Source organism: Bos javanicus, chromosome 5 (assembly GCF_032452875.1).
Source record: "Bos javanicus breed banteng chromosome 5, ARS-OSU_banteng_1.0, whole genome shotgun sequence".
Taxonomy (NCBI): domain Eukaryota; kingdom Metazoa; phylum Chordata; class Mammalia; order Artiodactyla; family Bovidae; genus Bos; species Bos javanicus.
In genome coordinates, this window is record NC_083872.1 from 94,867,290 (window position 1) to 94,892,572 (window position 25,283).

Genomic DNA, 25,283 nt, shown 5'->3' on the forward strand with positions numbered 1-25,283 from the left:
TGCAAAATAAGGATGGAGCAGTAGTGGGTGGGCAAACCCTTCCATGAAAATAGGAACATTCAAATATTTGCTTGTGTGTATCAGGACTATTATAAATTCTGTTATCAGAAACTGCATTGCTGTAGCAATTTTTATATATACAGACAACCAACATACCTCAGAAAGTCTACATTACTGGAAAAGGGGATTTCTGAGCTGTTATGTTATGTGTGTGGAAGGAAACAAGGGGTTGGAGTCAGACTACCTGAATTTCCCCAGAGGCATCATTTATGCTGTGGTCTACAAGAATGGTGCTCCCTGGAGTTGTGCGGTGCATAACCAATGCAGCAGATCCCGTACAAATCTGAAGGCAATATTATGTAACCATATGTCTAGGTAACCGACCACAAATGGGGTTACATAGATAGTATGCATTTTTCTAAATGACTATTAAGTGAAGAAGTATAGACACCGGTGCTGGAAATTTTATTTACTTACATGGGATGCTGGGGCTTCCCCAGTGGCTCAGCAGTAAAGAATCTCCTTACAATGCAGGAGACGAAGGAGACACAAGTTTAATCCCTGGACCGGGAAGACTCCCTGGAAGCGGCCATGACAACTCACTCCAGTGTTCTCACCTGGAGGGTCACATGGACAGAGGAGCCTGGCGGGCTATGGTCCATCGGGTCGCAGAGAGCGGACACAACTGAAGCTACTGAGCCTGCACAGGATGCTACTCTTCATGATTCCTCCCAATTATTACTTCAAAGAATCAGAAGCTGGAGGAATACTTTTCAGGGGAAGGAATTTTGGAGCGCCTTTGAAAGACTTTTGAGAGGAGCTGGAGACATTTGATCATGTTTTGAGAAATTGAACAGGGAAACTGTGTGTGTGTGTACGTGTGTGTGTTTATGTATGTGCCTTTAGTGTCTTGATTCAAGTGCTCATGCAAAGCAAATATTGTAGACACCCAGTTCTTGGGATTCCTGCTGCATCCACAAAGAAGTTTGTCGGTAGCTTAGGGTGTGTGTTAAATGAAATTGGAATGCAAGCTGTAGACGGCATGGATAAATTGACTTGATTATCCAGATTTCTCTCTTCCTTTGATTTTTTTTTAAAAATCATTTTTGGCTATTCAAGCTCACAAAATGTCAAGCTCTTGGCCCAAGTCGAAGTCAATCTCAAGACCAACAGTGCTGACTTTGATCTGCAATTTACACATTTGGGTGTTTTTCCTATCTCAGTCAAAATCCTTGTTTGCCAAATGCCATCAAACAGAAGTTTGTCATTTTTCTTTTATAACTGTTTTTTTTTTTCATTTTAAAAATGATTGTCAAAGACTGATAATATTGTTCTTGTAAGAACCAAAACTTATTTTTAGCAAACTCCAACCTAATCAGTGTTATTTTTAAGTTACCTCCTTTTGGCAGCTCTAAGCTTAAATGATGTTTCCTTTGCTTAAAATATTTTGGAAACATAATTCCTTTGGGGAGTGTCTTTATAGATAAAACTGTCTAAATTTTCATCTATTTCATTTCAATAAAGTTATATAAATAAATTTATTTATTTATGTAAATACCTGGTTTATTTTGGTGGAGCACTTATAAAGGGTGTGCATGTATGCCCAGTTATGTCTAACTCTTTGTGACTCCATGGAGCCCGCCAGGGTCCTCTATCCATGGGATTTTCCAGGCAAGAATGCTGGAGTGGATTCCATTTCCTCTGCCAGGGGATCTTGCCAACCTAGAGATCGAACCTGTGTCTCCTGCATTGGCGGACTGATTCTTTACCACTGAGCCACCTGGGAAGCCTTTATAAACTGTAGGGTCTTGAAAAAGTAGGTTAACTAGTTCTCTCATTGTTTAATTCTCTGTAACCTGTTGTTAGTTTAATTATGTGTAAGATAAGGTTAATAATTTTTCCATACCTTTCTGATATATGGTGACTATCATACGGAATGATTAAGCTTAGTTAATATCAACGCAACACTTACTGATCATGACTGAAATGCTTCTGCTAGGATTCTTTGTTTTGCTTTGTCTGGCTCCATTATTTCTCCCTCCTTTGCCATTTGTGCTAACTGTACAACTCTCTCTGCTAAGCCCTCACTTTGCAGACAGACTGATCAACCACAGGAAAAGGCCTCCGGTATGAAAAGAAACTGTGGAAACAGATTGAGAGTGAGCACTGGAGCACATATGGGAGCTGACTAGCTGATAGAACTTTAATTGTGTGTTGCCTTCCTGCTATAAATGCCTAAAGTTGATAAGAGACGTTTAATTGGCTGAACACTGTAAATGTAAATTGCCAAAGTTAAATTGCAGCAAAGCAGGGAAGGCAAGGGTACACAAAATGCCTTGCAATCTTTTGTAATTTAGCCTGTCACTAGGTAGGAAATTAAATACTAAGTTTCTAGCCCAGTAGCTTCGCAGTTTTTTTCTTTCCAGCCAGATGGAAACTCCAGTGGCTTAAATCTTCATGAACGCAAAGTATGAGGTGATAGCCTGAAACCCACATACATCATTTTTGAATTTTCTTTTGCCAGTTTTGTTTCTAATATAATTTATCATTGTGGGTTTTTTTCCTAGGTTACTCAGTCATCTATCATGGGCTAAATCTGATCCCTCCAAAGATATGTCCATACTGGAACCTTGTTAAGAGAGAGTCTTTGCAGTTGTAATTAAGAATCACAAGATAAGATCATTCTGTATTATCTGGATGGGTTCTGAAGCTAATGGTAAGTGTCCTTATAAAAGTCCCCAGGAGGGACTTTCTTGGTGGTCCAGTGGTTAAGACTCCAGGCTTCTAATGCAGGGGATGTGGGTTCAATCCCTGGATGAAGAAGTAAAGTCCCACATGCCATGTGGCATGATCAAGAAAAAAAAAAAGATGGAGGCAATGTCCAACATTAAATAAGAGTAAAATAAAACAAAATAAAATAAAACAGAATAAAAGAGAGAAGAAGAGAGCCATATGAGGATGAAGGCATTGATTAGAGCTATATATAGCTACAAGCCAAAGATGCCTGGGTCCACCAGAAGCTGGAAGAGACAAAGAGAGATACTCCCCTTGAGCCTTTGGAGGGAGCATGGCCTTGCTAGCACTTTAATTTTAGACATCTGGCCTCTAGAACTGTGAGAAAGTACATTTCTATTGTTTTAAGTAATCATGATTATGGTAATTTGTTGTGGCAGCCCCCTAGAAAACTAAGAGAGTGACTGAAGCCAGTGGCAGTCTGTGTTGTGCTGGCTGTGTTTGAAGCATACAGTCTTGAAAATCAGAGCACAAACACACGCACTGTGTTTGTCAGGTTGGGTTGCCGTAAGAAAATACCACAGGCTGAGCAGCTGGAACAGAAATGCACTTGTCATAGCTGTGGAAGCTAAGATGTCCAAGAATACAGCACTGGCAAGGTAGGTTTCGGTGGTGGCTTCCCTGGTGGCTCAAATGATAAAGAATCTATCCGCAATGTGGAGTCCTGGGTTTGATCCCTGGGTCAGGAAGATCCCCTAGAGAAGTGAATGGCTACCCACTCCAGTATTCTTACCTGGAGAATCCCATAGACACAGGAACCTCACGGGTTATAGTCCATGAGGTTGCAAAGAGTCAGACACTACTGAGCAACTAACACACACACATACATATAGGTGCGTGTGTGTGTGTGTGTGTGTGTGTATGTATAATGTACACTAAGTCTAACTGTAAGTGACTAACATTTTCACTTTCACTTCAAAGTAGGTTTCATTGTGAGGCTTCCCTTTGTTTGTAAGTGGCCACCATCGTGGCTGTGTGCTCACATGATCTCTTGTTCGTGTGTACATGGTGGGCATTGGGAGGAAGAGGCATCCCTTCTCAGAGGCATCATTTATGCTGTGGTCTACAAGAATGGTGCTCCCTGGAGTTGTGCAGTGCATAACCAATGCAGCAGATCCCGTACAAATCTGCCTTCAATTAAGGAGACCAAGGTTCTCAATCTTTGAGTCAGGAAGATCCTCTGGAGAAGGGAATAGCTACCCACTCTAGTATGCTTGCCTGGAGAATCCCAAGGACAGAGGAACCTGGTGGGTTACAGTCCATGGGGTCACAAAGAGTCAGACACGACTGATGCAAGCATGCACAGCAACAGTTTAGATTTTAAACTGAGTGATAGTCACTCAGTCATGTCCAACTCCCTGCGACCCCATGGACTGTAGCCTGCCAGGCTCCTCTGTCCATGGGATTCTCCAGGCAAGAATATTGGAGTGGGTTGCCATTTTTTAAACTGAACATAATTCAACATAACAATTTTGGGAATAATGCTCTCTCTCTCTGGTTTAGCCACGTGGTTCCAGTAAGAATTCCTGTTCTGTGATTCTGCCCTCCCTGGCTGCAGACAGTGTGAGCTGTTTTATGGATACTGAAACCCTCACCAGGTGGAAGAAGTTAACTATATGATGACTAGACTGTAGCCATGACACAAGCTGCCACAATTTTGAGAATTGGCCTCAAAGAAACAGAAACGAATAGACCCTGGTATTGAAGAGTAACTGTACCTAGAACAACCAAGATGATGCTAGTCAGACCACTGATGACCAGTTTCAAGATGACTGTCAGAACTGACTCCTGTTTCTCCATGTAGCTCCATCCTTCTGTCTATAAAAGCTCTTGCCCACTGGTTGTCAGTGGGGAGAGTTGGCCTTTGGACAGGCATCCAAAATAAAGCAAACTTGCCTTTCCAACCATCTGGCCTCTAATGGTTTTTGAGCAATTCCACTTTCAGCAACACTCTGAGGCTGTCGGTGGTTCCATAATCCACTACGAGAAAGAGGTTGGATTGGGCCAGAGAAAGTGAGGCCAAGACAGAGAGAGAAGTAGAAATGAGAAATTTCTATTTCTCTAAAGAGGGGTTCTCTGGCCCCTGATTTTAGCCATTCCTGAGTCTCAGCTGCTTCCCTGCTCCCCTCCTGGTATAGTCACTCAATCCTCCCTTTGATTATATGAGATATCTTAGTTTTCATTTGAACAAGTTCCCTTTATGTTTGGTCTAAACCAGTTTGAATTGTGTTTCTGTCATTCACAGAATTTTTTCTGTCTGAAAAAAAAACCATATTTTTTTACTGGAAAATGATTCTCTGAATTTTTTTTAAAACTAGTGATGCAATTCAGAAGCACAGTAATAGCTACACTGGGGTTTGATGGCATGAACTGAGAGTACTTCAGCAAAGTACTGAAGTTTGCCTGCCAGCAAAGGCAATGACCCTGGTTGTGCCACTGAGATCAAGTCAGCTAGTAGGAATTAAATGACTGCAGCCTTCAACGAAGTTGAAAGTGTACCTGTGCTATATTGTATTGACCAAAAAGTTCATTTGGATTTGTTCGTAAGATGATATGGAAAAATCCAAACAAACTTTTTGGCTAACCCAATCATTTTCATCACCATGATGAGAATTATTTAGATATTTATTTTCTTTTGAGTTTAGCCTTATGTTTTCTTATAAAAAGCCTCCTTCTTTCGTTGGTATACTTTTCTGAAATATCATCTTCCCATTTTGTTATTGTTTAGCTGCTAAGTCATGTCTGACTCTTTTGTGGCCCCATGGACGGTAGCCTGCCAGGCTCCTCTGTCCATGGGATTTCCCAGGCAAGAATACTGGGAGTGGGTTGCCATTCCCTTCTCCAGGGGATCTTCCTAACCCAGGAACTGAACCTGAGTCTCCCCCATTGGCAAGTGGATTCTTTACCACTAAGTCACCACGGAAGCCCCCAACCCTCCCATAGATCTCCATTTCAAATTGGGTTTCTGTTTTTGAGCATCTGGTGTAGCATTTATAATTTCATATGCCAGCTGCATACAATGGATAACTCAGTCAGGCTTTATGTGACATTTCTCAAGACACAGGTGATAGTTGGGGGCTTTGTATTTGATAATGTATGAGACTCTTCTCATCCTTAAATCCCCTGTTGGGATGAATATCCACACCAGGACTCCTGCTGCTTCTTGCAGAACAAAGCTATTCTTGGCTAGTGCAGGAAAAGAAGAAATGAATATGGATAATGAGGAGAAGGCAGCTTTATTCAACAGCCTAGTGTCTCACAGGAAAAAAAAGCCTAAAAAGCTTTAAAAAAAATGACACAATTTAGAAATCACTTTATCTTTCCTGTCTTTTTGGTCTTCGTGAATCACGAGTCACCTGAGCCTTGCTGTAGAAGGCTCCAGACTGTATGCTGAGCTGTGAAATATGTGAGAAGAAAACCTGGGGACCAGCTGTACCCCTCACACTACAGAGATCCTAGACTCATTTCCATCTACTCTGACACACATTCTTGGATTCAAAGAAAAAAGTGTGCTCCAGAAAAAGGAGATGTCGCTAATTTTGTACTTCTTCTACACAAAGCATGTGTAACTCTCTCTAATTTCTCCAAGAAAAGCAAACAAAACCTCGCATATCCAATAGACTGCCAAACTCCTGAGGTTATAAGAAACACCAGGCTCCTCTATGCTCAGGAGACAAGGGGCTCCAGTCCAATTCATCCACCATCCACACTTACCGTGGCCTAAATGACATGAGAAATGCAGTAAAAATCCCCAGAAAGAGAAATTGTTCTGACTCTCAATCCTCAGTTTGCTTCCCCTCACTTTCCATCCCCTGGTTTTCAGTGCTACTGTGGAAAACGTCTCCTGTTGCCATGTTTGTTCACCCCAGTGCCTACATCTATTCTCTCCTTTCCTTCATTTGTGCCACCCAAACACTGACCTACTAAGGGATGACATCCTTCGCTCTGAACCACCACCCTACACAACCCTGAGCCCAGTGATCATTCTGCCTTTTATGAATCACACTCAGCATTGCCCAGTGAGCAGAGGATTGATGCAGGTACAAGTCTGCCAGTTCCAATGCCCCCAGAGGGCAGGAAATACTTTATCTACTCACCTCAAACTGAAGAGAAAATTTATAGTCAGAGTCTTTGGCCATGTCCTTGATGTACGCATCAAAATCATCCAGTTGAACTGGGCTTTGTCAAACACAAAGAAAAGTACATTTTAAAAATCCTGCTGATAGGTGTCACACAATGTTTAACGCCTTACTTCTCAAACATGAACAATTTCCTTGCAGAAAACAGACGTTTTACTTCTCACAGGTTAGCACTCATATTTTTTTAGGGTTAAAATTACCAATCCCTATATAATTAAAAAAGAGAGCCCTATGTGCTTAACTTCCTTGAGATAGGAAAAATCTCTAGATTTTCCACTGACTTTTACTTTAGCAGCAACATATTTCACACACACATATTCATATACACACAGGTATATGTGTTGTTTCTAGAAAACTCCAATTTATAGGGAAAAACAAAGGATTAGCCTGAAGACCTGTTTGAATTATAGTTTTACTTTATTTACTTAACTCTCCTGAGATTTAACATGCTCATCTATGAAATATCATAGGGACACTTACATCGCAAGGTTGACATTTGTATATCATAGACACTTGTAAATTTAAACGGTTTGACAAAGGCAGGGAATTTTGTCTCCCCAGAGAAAAGGCTGGAAGCACATCTCCAGGGAGTTTCCAGTGCCTCGCTCAGAGAGGGCTGTGTTCAGAGCCTTGCACATCTCTAGAAGTCTCAAAACTCTTCGTAAATAAAATAAGGTAGCACATCCGACTTTACATTTCTGCATATGCCACAGAAGTTCCCGCCTTATTTTTGTTTTGTGGAATAAGAATTCAGTTCTATTTTCTGTAGTTGTCTCTAGCTGCTTATCTCTTCTAGGGCTTACCTGTCCCAATCTGTTCTTGGAGCTTCTGCAGGACACAGCACTCTGTCACCTAACCCAAGCCTTTCCACCTTACCAGGGTCCACAGAGTTAGCCTTTCTCTCAGTCTTGCTGCAACTTACTCAGCTTATGTCATCCACCTGTAGTCTTATTTCTTATTAGCAAATACATAGCATATAATAGATATTTGTTCAAAGTTGTTAATTAGCTCCTCTGATTTATTTATGTTAAGATTTTAGTAGATTTTAAGGGTATTATGCCTCCTAGATAATACAAATTGTAATGGTTTTATTTAATAATAATAACACTGACTGGTACCCTTAAGTGCGTGTGTGTGTGTGTGTGTATGTGAAAATCGCACCAGGGAAGCTCTGTACCCTTAAAACATACTATAAACTGTAAATATGCTTATGCGTTATCTTGCTTGGTTGATGGTTGAGGTTAGACATGGAGAACGTTAGCCTCATGCTTGGGCTTTCCTGGTGGCTCAGATGGTAAAGACTCTGTCTGTAGCGCAGGAGATGTGGGTTTGATCCCTCAGTCGGGAAGATCCCCTGGGGGAGGAATGGCTACCCACTTTGGTATTCTTGCCTGGAGAATCCCATGGACAGAGGAGCTTGGTTGGCTATAGTCCATGGGGTCACAAAGAGTAGGACATGACTGAGTAACCCGCATACACTTTCACTTCACTTTTCAGAAGGTGCTCCAGAGAGAGCCAAGGCTGAGACAGTTAAGTGAGGAGTTCAAGATCTCAGGGCTACTAGCCAGAGAAAGTGAAAGTGAAGTCGCTCAGTGACCCCATGGACTGTAGCCTACCAAGCTCCTCCGACCATGGGATTTTCCAGACAAGAGTACTGGACTGGGTTGCCGTTTCCTTCTCCAGGAGATCTTCCCGACCCAGGGATTGAACCCAGGACTCCCACATTATAGGCAGACGCTTTACCATTTGAGCCACCAGGGAAGTAAGCCAGAGAATGCTAAGGATAACCAAGGAGAAGGACTCCTGGTTAAAAGCTTTCTCATTCAAACTTGCCATCCTTCTAAAAGAACAGCTAACTTGGGCGGGGGGCAGGGAGGGTCCCCTCCCTACTGTCTTTGAGCAATACAGTGACCTTAAAATTGGGCTTAATGATTCTAGTTCTCATCCCCTTAGGAGGAAAATGGGATTAGAAAAAGCAAAAGCAAGAAGGGGAGGAAAAAGAAAGTCAGAGGAAGGACCAGAAAGTAGAAGGAGGGACATCAGGGAGAGGAGGAGAAGAGAGAGAAAGCTGGTAAGGAGCAGAAATCAATCGGGGGCGGAGGGTGGGGGGAGGATTTAGACCAAAGAGGGAAAGAGGAGGTGAGAAAGGAGAGGAATGAAGGTAAGTGGAGAGAGGGAAGGTGGTAATGGTGGGGCATTTGGACTGAAAGAGAAAAGATAAAGAGAAAGTAAATGGAAAGATGGAAAGAATACCTAAAAAATGACCTGTAAAGAAGGAGAGAGGACTAGAGGGAAAATGAGGAGAGGGAAGGAGGACGTTAGCTTGACATGGGGTTTTGGCTTATGGGCAGGTTCCACCACATCTATACACCACTCCAAACTTGGTCCACCTCCTGCTTCTCCTCTCTGCCTCCATCTTAGGTCCCCTCTTGGTCCTGAGACTCCAACCTCTAACTGCTCTAATCTATGCCTCCGGACCTCACTTAACAACTCAACTAAAAATTTTGGGCAACAAAGTGTTTCTGTCAAATCATTCCTTCCAGCTGACAGCTCCTCTCCCCTGCTTCGGCTGGTCTTGTCTCTCCTACCTCACTTGATAGATGCCAATGGAATGAGTATTAATTTGAAATAGATTCAGGAAAAAAAATATTCTGTCATCTACATGTGCCAAAGCATTATATGTCACTCAAAGCCAAATAGAAATATTTTGGATTAACGTTTCTTTTGTGTTATGTACTCCATTAGCACAGATACCATAGAACTGATGGAAATTGGCTTAATTGGCTCCTTAATGAATTCACCAATATTCTGTCCCAGGCAAGTATCAAGAATAAAGTCTATTTATAGAAGCGATCGACTCTTTATGTGTAGAGTTTTCAACTAAAGGCCTAGAGGTGATACTCTAATTAGGCTTTTGAAATCAACTGATAGTTCATTTTCACCCCTCAGAATTATAATTCTTATGACTTAACCATGCAGTAGATAAGTGAAACCACAGGCAAGCTAAAGCAATTATCCTTTTTGATTTATTATAAAGATTTCCTGAGACAGCATTTATCAAAGTATTTGTTATAACATCAAATAGAATAAAAGCCTTTTTCCTGCAATAAGCGTGAAATTTGAAGCTACAAAATGGCAAAGGTTTTTGTACTACTTTGATGCAGCTAAACATTATATATTTTTTATAGATGTAGAAGAGTAGACATCCTTCTGTAAGACTTCTATAATTCCTAACAACCCATTCTTCCTCAGATTTCACGCAGTGAGAGTTTTCCTTATTCTTGAAAAGTGTTCTGTTGGTACACTTTCTTGGTGGTCACTGACATCCATATGTGTAAACACACCAGCACATAACAGCAACACATAATATGCATTTGCCTCTTTCTTAAGCTTCCTTCTATTAAAGACACACAATCTTTTCAATTTGGAAAGTGAAGATCATTATGAAGAATATTTTTAAATGAAATAGTAAGAAAAACTTACTTAGTCAGTTTCCTCTTCTTTAAGCCATTTTTACTCCTGAGAATTAAAAAAAAGAGAAGCAAATTTATCTGGGCTAAAGAATTGATTAACATATGATTAAGCTTAGGGAGCTTTAAATAGTTATTGTATATCAGGCACCTCTATTATATTAAATTTTTATTAAACATGCCTAATTTGTTTAATTACTTTCCCTTAAATGAAAAGATAATGATAAAAATTTCAGATTCATTAAAAAAAATTCCTTTAGATTTCAGAAGCAACCTATACTTTATATTTCAGATTTGCAAAAAAGCTGAGTTCTAGAAATATAATTTCTTGCTCCTAGGTATTAAGTTGCTGAAGTGTTTTGTAAATACGTAGAAATATCTACTGGGTAAACACTCCAGGTTCTACAAGCAAGAAGGAAAAAAATTGGGAAATAAAGGTGACAGCTGATGGACAGAGAATGGACATACTGGTTTTTTAATTAAAGACTAAAAATAACATTTTTAAGGTATTTTCAACAAGAATGTGAATTTGTGCTATCAGCATTGCCATGTGTCATAAATTCTCCTATAGCATTGTTCTTATTCAGTTTTGAACAAAGTTTTAAACTATCTGAAGAATTGCACCTATTACCTGCTTATTTCTGATTCATTAGTAGTCTGCAAACTCAAATACATATAATACTAATTATGCTTCAGCTAGTTACATTTTAAGAGTATTTTAAAGGGTTATTGTTTTCTACCAACATGTAAGATAACTGACCTAAGTTACCTAAAGCTAGGATAGTATCTGCTGAAAGGCTTCATTATTCTATTTAGATTGTCTTAAATAAATGATATTGATATATGATTGAGTGTTACAACTTTTATAAGTAATTTTCAAAGGTCTTGAAATATTGATGGGAGCACCCAGACCTTCAGAGCACCAACAATAGGTAGTAAATAGCCAGTTGTGATCTGAGTACTCTTAGGTGGCAAAATATTTATTGATATTTAAAATTATGAATATTTGGGTACCCCCATTTCAGGAAAGTCTTTAGCAAATGAAATACTACTTCCTCTGGAATTTCATAGCACTTGATTCATGGAGTATTTCTCATGTGCTCTGATGATGAGTTGTGCATGCCCTCCTTGCTAGATTGTCCTTTGCCCTCAGACCTGAGAACAGTTCATGGAACACCAGTGGGTGGCCAATAAATGCTTATTTAATTGAATTGAAACAAAACATCTTTATTATATCATCCTCACAATTTTGCTTAATGATGCAATTAAGAATTGGATATTAGATTTGGTCTCATGAAGGATCCCACTGGGGAGATGGCACTTGTGGGTGAAGAGGAAGTAACAGAAGGAAGGACACATTCATAAACGAAAGTGATGTTTCTGTTTTTCCTTTTCTAGTTTCAGAGGGTTTCTATTTCTTCCCAATTCTTAGTGAAGATAATCCATTCAATAGTTCTTGACATTTCTTTTCTCCCTCAGCTTCTTTTTGTCTTCCATATTTGGGATTTAGAAGGAATAAACATTCAGGTTTTTACTTTGCCTCTTCATCGTCTTCCCCCACAGGAAACCCCCCCAAAACAAAAATCCACCGTCATATTGGACAGAGCTGTGCCACATAGGTGTTTGGGAACCTAAAGAAATTACTTCTTGAATAATTTTCTTAAATTGGAGTAATTGCTTTCCAATTGAGTTAGTTTCTAACATACAAAGAAGTGTATCGACGATGTGTGTACCTCTATCTCCTTCCTCTCACCCCTCCCCCACCCCTCTACGCCATTACAGAGCATCAAGCTGAGCTTCCTGTGCTACTGAATAATTACTTTACTCTGCTCTAGTAATGAAGAAAAGTTATGACCAACCTAGATAGCACAATAAAAGGCAGAGATATTATTTTTTTTCTTAATCTGTGTGAATTTCTTTTTTAAAAAATTTATTTTAATTGGAGACTAATTACTTTACAATATTGTAGTGGTTTTTGCCATACATTGACATGAATCAGCCATGGGTTTACATGTGTTCCCCATCCTGAAACCCCCTCCCACTTCCCTCCCCATTCCATCCTTCTGAGTTATCCCTGTGCACCAGCCCTGAGCACCCTGTCTCATGCACGATCTCAGAGATATTACTTTGCCAACAAAGGCCCTTCTAGTCAGGGCTGTGGTTTTTCCAGTAGTCATGTGTGGATGTGAGAGTTGGACTATAAAGAAAGCTGAGTGCCAAAGAATTGATACTTTTGAACTGTGGTGTTGGAGAAGACTCTTGAGAGTCTCTTGTACTGCAAGGAGATCCAACCAGTCCATCCTAAAGGAGATCAGTCCTGAATATTCATTGGAAGGACTGATGCTGAACCTGAAGCTCCAATACTTTGGCCACTTGATGCGAAGAACTGACTCATTTGAAAAGACCCTGATGCTGGGAAAGATTGAAGGCAAGAGGAGAAGGGGACGACAGAGGATGAGATGGTTGGATGGCATCACCGACTCAATGGGCATGAGTTTGAGTAAACGCTGGGAGTTGGTGATGGACAGGGAGGCCTGGTGTGCTGCAATCCATGGGGTCACAAACAGTTGGACACGACTGAACAACTGAACGGAACTGAACTGTAATGATAACTTACTTAACCTTAGGAATCATACATTTACTTCCTGTATGAGGAGCCCATCACTTTAGTGCCTGATGAAAGCAGAATTTTAGCATAATAAGGAACAGTTCTGGTAACTCTGGAGGTTGCCAACATATTTTGTAATTCAGAGTGAAATTAAAAAAAGAAAAACACAAAACCTTTCTGATCCAAACAGACTTTAAGGGAAACCAGAAGGAAATAAATGTGTGTGGTAGGGTGACACTGAATAAATGTAGTGCTGAAATATTAAGCTGCTACTATTCCACAGCTGTCTTGAAACCTGATTCATGGGAGAGAGGTACTATTTTTTTCTTTCTGTCGCATTCACTGATTGAATGAACCTAAAATACAATATGAAATTCTACCACATGTTTTGTATGCTCTTAAGTATATGTCTTCATAGTTTGTGTATGACTTTCATTGTTCTGATTAGATTTTACTGAATTGCTGAAGATTCCCAAGGGTTCTTATTATGTAAAGCTATGGGACATGCCAGTACTGAATTGTGGGACTTCACAGCAAGACTGAGAGAATTTTCCCACATTTTCAATGGCTGTACTGATCCTATGACTCAAAGCAAGGGAAAATTCGCTTTTAAACATGAAGTTCAGGCTTTGCTAGCAGTTTTCCCTTCATCACTTTATGGACAGAGCTCATGAGTGTGTGCATGCCACAGTGAGCATTTTGGATGATGTTGAGGTCATCATCTTGTCATTGCAAAAGATTTTCTGAACAACTGATTAATAACACTCATGTGACATGTAGTATATACACATATAGGATTATGCACTTCCTTTACTTTTTCTCTTTCACTTTCATTAGATAAGGTTCAAAACCCTAATGACTTCAAGAAGTTAAGATGCATTAGGAGGTGGAAGGGAGGTTCAAGAGGGAGGGGACATATGTATACCTATGGCTGATTCATGTTGATGTATGGCAGAAACCAACACAATATTGTAAAGCACTTATCTTCCAATTAAAAATAAATACATTTTTTTTTTAAAAAGATGCATTCTTTATAAGTTCTTCATGATTATGACTGTCTTGGAAAGCCTACCAGAATGGAATTCATTCCAAGAGGAATATCAGGCAATGGCAGAGACATGGGGTTTATGATGGTTAAAAACAAATACAAAGTAAACCTGAAAACAATAAACTCAAAAAACTCTAAATTTCCTAAGCATTGTGTACTTTTTCATGATACAAACACAAATCTTCACACCTTAAATAGGTCTTTAGAGTTATGTCATTCTCTGAATAGAACATGCCACAAACAGGAGTAAAGCTGAGCAGCAATATTGCAACATGCTTAAAATACTGACTATTAAGGATTTAGAACAGGCAGATGAGTATGTGAGTAGAGCATGGGGTGACTATGATAGTAAAGAAAAGAGAGTAACAACACTGAATCTGGAGAGAGCTGGTCCAAATGAGATGGTTTTCTTTGAACAGGAAATATAATCTGAGATCACTAAAGTCAGAAATCCTGGCAGAATGCAATTTTAAGATTAAGCCAATGGGCACATAGGCTCCACGGTGATTCTGCCACTACTTGGGAAAAGATTTGAGCCACCCTATTTAGGCAGGAGACAGATGGGCCTGGCAGGGTAAACCAATTGGAGATTCATTCTCTATTGGCAAGAAAAGAATAGCAGGACAATTAAGGGAGGAGGCTAGGCCTTGCTCAGACCATGTATTTCTTGTTCCTGAAGTCAGGAGACCTCCCTGACTACACCTGCAGAGAAAGGCTCCTTGGAGGTCAAAGGGGGATTAATGTCAAGGGATGCTCTGCCCAGATGCCTTTGAGGTAGAGATGTGTGGGAGGATCCTCCCACAACATGGCAGGATCCTGAGATATATCAAATATGGACTGTGAACCAAGCAAAGCAAAATGTTTGGCTGAAGGAAACCCAGAAGAAATGCCCAATAAAAGCAATTCAACTGCCATGAGGGTGCGACTCAGCAACTCTCTCTCTCCCTTAGTCTGCCTGTGTGTCCATCCACATGTACTGTACATTTTTCCTCTTAATAAATACTCTACCTGTTTCATGACTTTCCCTCTTTGTGAAATTCTTTCCTGCAAAGCCAAAGGGCCAGGGGTCTTGTCATTGACCACTGGTCTGGTGGCTAGGATCTGGTGTTTTCACTGCTGTGACCCAGCCCAATCTCTGGCTGGGAACCAAGCCCCACTCCAAGCCATTGCCAGCTGAGGCCACCTGAGATCAATGTGAGGGAGAAAGAGTCTCTGGATTTCCACACAAATCATGAGAAGCATCAGGAGGACTTTATACAATCTTCAGGAACATATCCATCCAAGAAGTTGACAGGTTAGACATGAAGCCAGGCAGTGTTAAGAAAGAAGGGGATGGCTCTGTTATTTGGGGTGGTTGTTAATAGAGGGGTGAAATATGAAGACAGACACATCTGAAGGAGGATTTTAAAAGACTACCTAGCAAATGAAAGCAGGGGAAAATATCCACAATTTATGAGATAAAGAGAAAAATAGCATAGAGTAGCGAATTTGGGTGGCTTTCTGAGTACTGAACTGTAATTGAAGGAGCAGGGACCATTTATTTTACCTCTTTTATATCTTGCATAGCACAAGTCTAGGGCTGGAAACACAGTTCTGGTTCAGTATATTTTCATTGCTTGTTATGTGTGCAGTTGATGGAAAATGCAGAAAGCCTGGGGCTCCATCTTTTGCTTTCTCTTCTCATCTGGAGATAACCATTTATAGCCTCAGGACCATTCTTTTAAAAACTACTGAGTGGATTTTTTCCCTTCCGAAGTTGGGTCGCATGCTATTTGAGCAGTACTATAAATAACAGACCTTGAAGGGGTTGCTGAAATTTGAACCTGTGTTCATCAGTGGGAAGGCTTTCCTGGTAGCTCAGCTGGTAAAGAATTCGCCTGCCACACAGGCGACCCCAGTTGGATTCCTGGATTGAGAAGATCCCCTGGAGAAGGGATAGGCTACTCACTCTAGTATTCTTGGGTTTCCCTGGTGGCTCAGATGGTAAAGAATCCTCCTGCAATGCAGGAGACCTGGGTTCGATCCCTGGTTTGGAAAAATCCCCTGGAGAAGGGAATGGCTAACTACTCCAGTATTCTTGCCTATAGAATTCCATGGACAGAGGAGCCTGGCAGGTTATAGTACATGGGATCGCAAAGAGTTGGACATGACTGAGCGATTAACACTTTTACTACCTTTTCATTTTCCACTCATACATGAACACCATCTGATGTCAAATATTTAAAATATTGACTGACTGTGGTGAAGTCCTATACAGAAGACTGTTATTAAGAATAAACTAGGAATAATAGTGAAGGGGTCTTTCTCATCCAGCACATTCCTCTGTCTTTATTACTTATACAGCTTGTCTACCATGTTTCAGAAGTTTTTCAACTAGTCCTTTTTTTTTAATAAAGAAAATACAAATTCTGGTATTAACAATCTCCATTGTGAGGACATTCTTTTTTATACTTTTCCCATTGCAAATCAAAGTTCTAACTTTGCCCACTGTATTTCCTCTGTCTTCAGAGAAGCCGAACATTTGATCAATTTTATTTGAATGGCTAACTCTCCAGAATGCTTTAAATATTGAATTCTGTCCCCTCCCCCACCATGAGACCTTTTTCCAGTCCATGAACTGTTTTTATTGTTTTTATCTGAGTCCTTCTCAAGTTGTCCAGTTTCTGGATCCATTCGTACATAATTTAGTACTTAAACACCGTGGACTAATACTTAAGGACAATGATTTTTTTTTCCTCTGAGAAACTGCTGCCTTATACTGACTTATGGCTCAGAAAAAGAAATAGTTCTTATGGATACATTAATCTCAAAATTCAAGATCATGATCATTATACTTTATAAAAACTAAAAGATACTCTTTGAGATTTGATTATTAAAATGATTTACAAGTCGAGAAAATAAGAATTTAAAGGAGGCTTTTTAGAGAGGAAAGAATAGATTTCAGAGACACTTGGGTTTGGAATCTGAATTTTCTATATAGTCATGGGCTGTCAAGATAGCTAATCTCCTTTCGCCTCTATTTCTACCACTGTAAAATGATGCTGATAACACTCTTTGCAGAGGTGTGGGGACAATTAAATCAAAGGATCATACAAAGAGGCTCACACATGGTCAGTGGTTCAATATTCACTGAGTGAGTATTATTATAAAAACATAAATTCCCCCCAAAACAGAGAACAGTGTTTTGGGTTTCTTTGTCTGATTGCTTTTTTTTTTTTTTCCTTCTTGGAAATATGGAGCTAACCAATGGAAATTGTGAGAAAAATGGAATGCATCATTTTTAAAGATGAGAGGCCATGGACTAACTCAACGATGAAATGAATGACTTAACAATAGATGGAAGAAAAGCTTGCCAAGAACATCACAAGAAGAAAATTTAATTGGGAAAACATTATAGTTAGCATCTGGGTACCATTAGCTGCTTTATTCCATTTCAATACATGACTAATAATTTCACATGCTGCTAAAAACATAAAATCATTAAAAAGGGTTTTCTCTTTGGTTTACTTCTTGAAAGCTAACTTTTAAAGATTTTGTGTTAGGTAAACAGTAAAAAAGTCACTTACCAAGGATTAATATAAAATGCCAAAAGATAATCAGTCCAAAGACATGAGGGTAGCAGGGTTAAGAAAGCAAATATACTCCTACGCCTGTGAGCGTTGATAGATAACAGATGTAAAGATGAAAAAGTGGCAAGAGTTAGTAATACAAACTGTGAACAGAGATCAGTAAATTACTGACTGGGATCAATTAAAATGACAAGCACCTTAATTACGGTTAAATATTATTCCATTCTCTGAAATTTAAACATGAGGGCTTAAATGCTATAATATTGCCCAAATCAGTTTTATTCACATCCGGCCTTATTGTAATCAGATATATTTCTTTCAACTTGGTTTGTGTCAATTAGCCTGCTATTAGGTGATTACATTTTGCATTCATTTAAATGAGGCTCTGAAATGCCTCATTAGTTACCTCCAGTCTTATTCTTGGATATTACCCTTGCAATGCTTAAGGCTATTTTAAGAAATCTATAACATCATTTGATAGCTAACAGCAGCTTGTGTAAGGAATACAAATGGTTAGTTTCAGTATACTGATTCTGGTAAATAAGCTTTCAGAACACATTCTTATAAAGATGCACTGCTAGGTATGGCTTTCTATATTATTTAAAATATAAATGATTATAATACACCATTCCTCAAAATAATCCTCAAAACAAGGGCATGGCATGACATCCACATACCATTCATCCAACATATTACTATGGAGCTCACTGACTGCCTAGTTTCTAATCTTATACTCCATGGAGTGGGAGCAAAATTACTTAGCTTCACGTTAATTCTAATGCAGACTGTTGATTTAAAAATGCCTGATTTGAATCAAATGTCAGCGATTTACAACCTAGTAAAATAAAACATGTATTAATGTAGATCTTAAAATATCCATTGGTTGTATGTATAGTTATTCTGAGAATTCGGGAAAATGACTTTGTCAGTTTGTTACTTTAGTTATTATACATCTTCACTGAGATATGTATTTTCAGTTAGCCAGAAAATGTTAGCGTTGGCAAAACTGTCTTTGGCCCAGAGCTGCACAACAATTTTTCTTAACTTTTATAGAAATGTCCTGAAATGAATTCTTTTTTGTTTCAGTTCTCCCATAACTGATCTCTCATAAAGTTTGTAAATTGTGACCAGTTGTGTAGTTAGTAAATATATTGATCTGAGTCACAAGTACAATGTTATCAGTTTCTAGATGGGTCCCTCATCACTACTCTGTGAATGGGTCTTTTTTAAAGGTGAGACAGGCAAGCAATGGGATTGCCCAGGTGGTGCTAGTGGTAAAGAATCCACCTACCAACTAGGAGATGCAGGTTTGATCCCTGGGTTGGGGAAAACCCCTGGAGTAGGAAATGGCAACCCACTCCAGTACTCTTGCCTGGAAAATTCCATGGACAGAGAAGCCTAGCGGGCTACAGTTCATGGAGTTGCAAAGAGTCTGACACAAGTAAGTGACTGAGCATAGGCAAGAAATGAATATCAGTGAGTCAGTCTCTTAATCTTGGAGAGAGTGCTAACAATATTTGAACAAATCTAGAAATGTTTTCTAACTTTTTACTATCAAGAGTTTATGGGTTACTCTTGACAGTTGGATGAATCATATTTGAATAGCAAAATTTCATTCAGGGTGAAATTTTAAAATAGCACAGCATATTGTCTTATTAAAAATAATCCGATATCACCTAGATTTTCAGCTAAAGTGGTCTCAACTAGTTGCCCATTTAGCATTTACAGTTTAAATAAAGCACCCCCTTCATTAATTCTGAGAGTAAAATTTCTAGTATCACATACATACTTCTTTCAGATTAAATATTTTTAGGGGTTAGGAAAATAGAAAAAAAAATCACCAAGGATTAATATGAAATGTATATCTTTAAGGGTATTTTGCATGGAGTTGCTTGTGAAAGAAACTAGAACATATAAGCAGTGCTGGCTTCATATTAAATGGTTACTTAATTGGCAATTTTGTTGGGTATTCATTGCTGTACATAGGATTATTAATTCATATGGATTACTGTTAGGTATAATGTCAACTGATTTAACTTCATGACAATGCTTTCTTAGTTCTCAGAATACCTCCTCCCTCCAAGTCCTTAATACTCAAGCATATAGAAATAACGAGGCTACCTTTCTCAGGGAATCTTTCATATTTATCTTCCTGTAAGCATAAGAATTGAGAGCCCCAAACTGTATACTTCTTGATTTTTCAACAGAAGTAGTGGCTCAGGCACTGAAGCCTGAGTTTTAAACAGAGATGCTGTTCTGTCTCTTGTCTACTTGCCTGGACTATCCTCTTCCATCTTCAGCCATACTTCCTCCATGACCCTCCTGCATTAACCCTTCATCAGCCCAGCTGCGGGCAACTCACACAACTGCTTCATTTCATTCCTTTGTGTAATGTATCAGTACAGAGCTGACCACCTCATTTTCTCTCCTTAGTTAAATTAAGCTTATATAAGCTAATGTACTCTGTGAAGAAGTCATCTTCAAGTTCACCATCACTGAAATTATGAAAGGGTAACCAGGCAAAACCATCTATTTCCAAATACAGCACAATCAAGTTTGGAGCACATATAGCATAGTCAAGCTACCTACAGACTTGTTCCAAAACAGTACTCACCAGTTGTATGGGAGCTTCCCATCCCGCTCCAAGGATGCAAAATTGACGAAAGTTCCTGCTCCACACTCCCTGTTGGAAAAGAACCACAAAATCAAGATCAGCGTTTGACAGAGCACGTTTTACTTTGATACAAAAGAGTCTTTATGTCAAGGTAAAAAGTTATCTTAAGGTAAAAAGCCTTGATGTCATCTCAGAGGATGAGATGGCTGGACAGCATCACTGATGCAATAAACATGAACTTGGGCAAACTCTGGGAGATGATGAGGGACAGGGAAGATTGGTGTGCTAGAGTCCATGGGGGCTCAGAGTGAGACACAGCTGGGTTCCTGAACAACAACAAAAAAGATTCTTTAATCATCAGGGCATTAACCATTTAAAAAGTCAATATAAGTTGCTTGCATTCTGCATTTGGATATGATGCAAAGTAGAAAGACAAAATCTTTCACGGGGGTGCACACACCCAAGTCAAGTTATTTGAAGCCGAACAGATTTGGTTCACAATCCTTACCAAAGTGCACTCGTGATCGTAACATTAACTGTTGAACGAACTATAGTAGGTAGAATACTTTCATTATTATTATTATTATTTTTTTTACAGAACCTTCACTAGTAAGGTATAGAAATGCTCTTAGATAGACTAAAGGTTTTCCATTTTTAACAACTATTCCTTGTTTTTATAGCATTTTGATTTCCTCTTTAATAGATGGTGGATCAAACTGAATTGTTTTCTCCCTCCAAAACTTTCCTCTTATGTTGTTATGCCCATGTTATTCATCACTTGAGATAAAAAAGTGATACATACTGAAATAGATTGGCTTATGTAGTCAGTAGAAAATATTGTTAAAGTTTTTTTTTTTTTTTTCCCCAGAAGTGGAGGGAAAAGGTAAACCTAATTCTCATGCTTTCTCCGCCTTTTGGTTAACAACATGTGGAAATAACATAGCTCACTGGGGTGCATACATTTCATTTTTTTCTCTCTATAAAATTGATGGGCTTATTCAGAATTGAAGCAGAGATTCTGACATTATTGGCACCACCATGTCATTACTTCAGTTATCTGTCTGTCCTCATTAGTGTTCTAAGAATAGCTTTCTTCCTTGAAAAACACACTAACATATTATTATGTCATGTGGTATATATTATAAATTGGATATCATCAATTAATTTTCCTATATCAATTTCCTGTATATGGGATTTCTTTTACTCTCTAACTCAAGGGTTCTTAATCTAGGGTCCAAGGATAGAATTTATAGCTCTATGAACATATGTGGGGAAAAAAACACATCTTTATTTTCACAACTTATAACTGAAATTTAGTAACTGTTCCAAGTATTAAAGTATACAACAAGCCCCAATGACATCATTAGCAGTTATGAGATTTGGTAATAGGACTTTTGGTAAGGAGATTTGGTAAGAGGCCTTGTTCTACAATAGACCTGCTGCAGGTATTAAAATATTGTTCATCATCATCACTCTGATGAAATTTGAGAGTTCTTAGATTTCCTACTAAATATTGTTATCAACTGTGTTAATAAAGAAACATACAACTCATCTGTTTTCTGAACACTTTGATTACCACATTTTCATATATTTTCTTTTTTAATCCTATGTGTCTTATTTTATGCATTTAGTAGGAAAGCACTATTCTTGGAAGAGATCAACAGGCTTCATCAGACTGCCAGAGAGAACCATGTACAAAAAATATCAAGACTCTCTGCTCTGATGACAAGCTGGCTGAAGTAGAATCATTCCTCCTAAATATTTGCCTGTATCCATCACAAAGGACGCTCCTGCATAATACCCCTACTCATAAATACCCCTACTCCCATTTCTACTTCTGTTACCAACCCCCCTCACTATTACTATTAACAGCTCACATTTATTGCTTGCTTCCTATGCCACTATGCTATTGTTGCAGTATTGTTCCTGCTGCTGCTGCTGCTAAGTCGCTTCAGTCGTGTCCGACTCTGTGTGACCCCATAGACGGCCTCCCACCAGGCTCCCCCGTCCCTGGGATTCTCCAGGCAAGAACACTGGAGTGGGTTGCCATTTCCTCCTCCAATGCATGAAAGTGAAAAGTGAAAGTAAAGTCGCTCAGTTGTGTCCGACTCCTAGCGACCCCATGGACTGCAGCCTATATCAGGCTCCTCCGTCCATGGGATTTTCCAGGCAAGAGTACTGGAGTGGGGTGCCATTGCCTTCTCCCAGTATTGTTCCTAACTAATTTCTAATGCAGGACTGTTATCATCTCTTTTTGATATATGCTCTTTCCCTTGCTTCTAGGCTACCACACTCTCCTAATTTTTCTTCCACTCTACAGGATGCCTCTTGTCAGCTTTGTTTTTGCCGTTATCTTTCATCTTCTCCCTAAAAATCTTAGATTGTTCTGGTGCTTAATCCAGGGCCCTCTTTTCTAATTTACTCTTCATTCCTGGACTACCTCCAGTCTATAGCTTTAGTACCATTTGTATGCTAAGAACTTCCAAACAGAAAGTACTTGAGGATGCGCTCTGATAAGAAATGCATCCGTGGTCAAAGGAACAGGGAATCCACAAAACCGTAAATCAAAAGGCTTTCCTAACAGCAAGAAAAATGAAACTGCCTGCAAACCTGTGTAAAAGGAACAGAACTAACAGGGGGACTCAAAAGGACCCTTTCATAAACTCAGCAAATATTTTCTGATAAAACAGCTTCAACAGAACTAACGAGGAAAGGGATTTCTTTTCTTCCTTGTGGTCTCCATATGTATTAACTCCTTTCATTTATCATACTTAGTAGGGACAGATGTTTCTTTTACCCCAAAATATTTTCAAATGAAAGTGAAAATGTTAGTCGTTCAGTTGTGTCCAACCCTTTGTGATTTCACGGACTGTGGCCACCAGGCTCCTCTTTCCATGGAATTCTCCAGGCAAGAATATTGGACTGGGTTGCTGTTCCCTTCTTCAGGGGATCTTCCCCACCCAGAGATGAAATCTGTATCTGTCGCATTCCAGGCAGATTCTTTACCATCTGAGCCACCAGGGAAGCCCAAAATATGTTTGGAAGTATCCAAATACAGTGAATGGATCCCAATATATGGGCTACTTAAAATGATAAGGTTGACAGTAAGAGGTCTGACTTTGTGTAAACAAACCATCCTTTGCTTTACTATTTCAATGGTAATGTTTTCTAAAACAATATTGAAAAGTCTACTTAGAAAACAAAAAATAGAAATAGGCATTAAAAACTAAAAGTAAACTCACCCCTGTACAATTTAGGTGTGTAAATGCCATTGTTGTGTTGTTTATTCACTAAATTGTGTCTGATTCTTTTGTGACCCCATGGATTATAGTCTGCCAGGCTCCTCTGTCCATGGGATTTCCCAGGCAAGAAAACTGGAGTGGGTTGACATTTCCTTCTCCAGGGTAATCTTGCTGGCCCGGGGATCGAGCCCATGTCTCCTGCATCGGCAAGCATGTTTTTACCACTGAGCCACCAGGGAAGCCTATATGTAAAAGCTACGTGTACATGGTAAATATGCTAATCACTCAATCGTGTCTAACTCTTTGGGACCCCATGAACTATAGCTCATCACGCTCCTCTGCCCATACTATTCTCCAGGCAAGAATACTGAAGTAGGTTGCCATTCTCTTCTCGAGAGGATAAGTGCAACCCAGGGATCAAACTCAGGTCTCCTGCATTGCAGGCAGATTCTTTACCTTTGGAGCCACCAGGGAAGCCCACACGATAGATAAAAATATTCTAAAGCCTGTGGGTAAAAGTTGAGCAAAATGCAACTTACCTTGCCATCTGCAGATGCTTTCTCCTAAGAATAATAAGGGTAACAAGCAGCAGTCCAATTAACAGTGTGCTGAGGATGGCCAGCACGGAGATGACCACCACGTTGGGATTCATTTCTGTAACTAAAGATAAAAGCCATACATCTTCACTGGAGCTTCCATGACGTGGAAACTAACAGCACCATTCATCATATCTCATCTAATTTAAAGACTAACACACTTATGACCATAGCAACAACAGCAACAATGACATTTCTCCGAGTCAATGATGGCTTCTTGCTGGTCAACTCTTACGTGGTAGAATAGATTGGCAAACAGTGTTTGGGTGGGTGGAAGAACTGAGTCCACTTCAAAGGCCCACGTTCAGGACATTCTTATTAAAGGAAACCGTGAAATGTATATAATGCCTGTGCCATGATTTAAGCTCATTTGAAAACAAAAATGCTAGAAGTCATTATCATGTATCATCACTGTTTAACATTTTCAAAAGCTTAGAGAGAGGCAGGCTCTTATTTTATGTCCATGGCTTTCAAGTCAGAAAGCACAACTGTGTATTCCCCTCACAGAATAACGTATATGAAAAAGGCATTAGCACCCTGCCATCTGCTGCAGCACTTAACGCATCGCTAGCAGCAGGCTTTCTGATGATCTGTAACCATATGTTTAGGGGTTTTTCTATCTGCATAACTCAAGAGATTAAACTTATTAATACATTTAGGGCCTTTAAGAACAGGGGTTGTATCTCTTTCACACACTAGGTTTCCTATGATCCATCCTTTAGTGCACTTACACATTGCCTAATTTACATACTACCCGGAAGATCAGGATGTTAAAGGTGCGAATATACATCAAAGATTTTTGTAAAGCTCTTAAAAGCGGATCAGAGGAAAAGAGGAGACACTATTCTCGGCACTGATCATGACATCACAGTACTGGCCAACCCACACAGTCCTTAAGGCTTTGGGCATTTGCCACTTCCCATGTGGGCCAGCTTGACTCCACTGTACAGACAGAAGTATTAGAACAGAAAGAATGTTAGACTCATAGAAGAGATTGTTCAAGTTCGCTTGACTACTACCTTCCATTTGGGGAAGCTCTGATGCAGTCTCTCCTGGCCTACTTTTCCTCACTTGCAAATACATTTAATAGTATCACCTGTTTTACTGGGTTGCTGTACAGATGACAAGGAATCATGAACATTAAAGTATTTTTAGAAAATGGAAAGGGTATTGAAATGCGAGACCATTAGTATGCTTTTCAGGT

At 39.4% G+C, this 25,283-nt stretch overlaps 1 protein-coding gene across 3 annotated transcripts in view; it reads right to left on the bottom strand.

The window, feature by feature from the left end:
- The window catches only part of PTPRO (protein tyrosine phosphatase receptor type O), a 259,686-nt gene that overhangs the window by 25,038 nt on the left and 209,365 nt on the right, over nt 1-25,283 (bottom strand). For 2 of the 3 annotated variants that reach the window (XM_061417745.1, XM_061417744.1), the window contains exons 15-19: nt 24,023-24,143; nt 20,242-20,310; nt 17,625-17,708; nt 10,416-10,451; nt 6,891-6,972 (exon numbers count right to left, since the gene is read on the bottom strand). In XM_061417745.1, coding sequence (XP_061273729.1) covers nt 6,891-6,972; nt 10,416-10,451; nt 17,625-17,708; nt 20,242-20,310; nt 24,023-24,143 — 392 coding nt within the window. The remainder of the gene's footprint in view (nt 1-6,890; nt 6,973-10,415; nt 10,452-17,624; nt 17,709-20,241; nt 20,311-24,022; nt 24,144-25,283) is intronic. The other variant, XM_061417746.1, reaches the window with a different exon arrangement.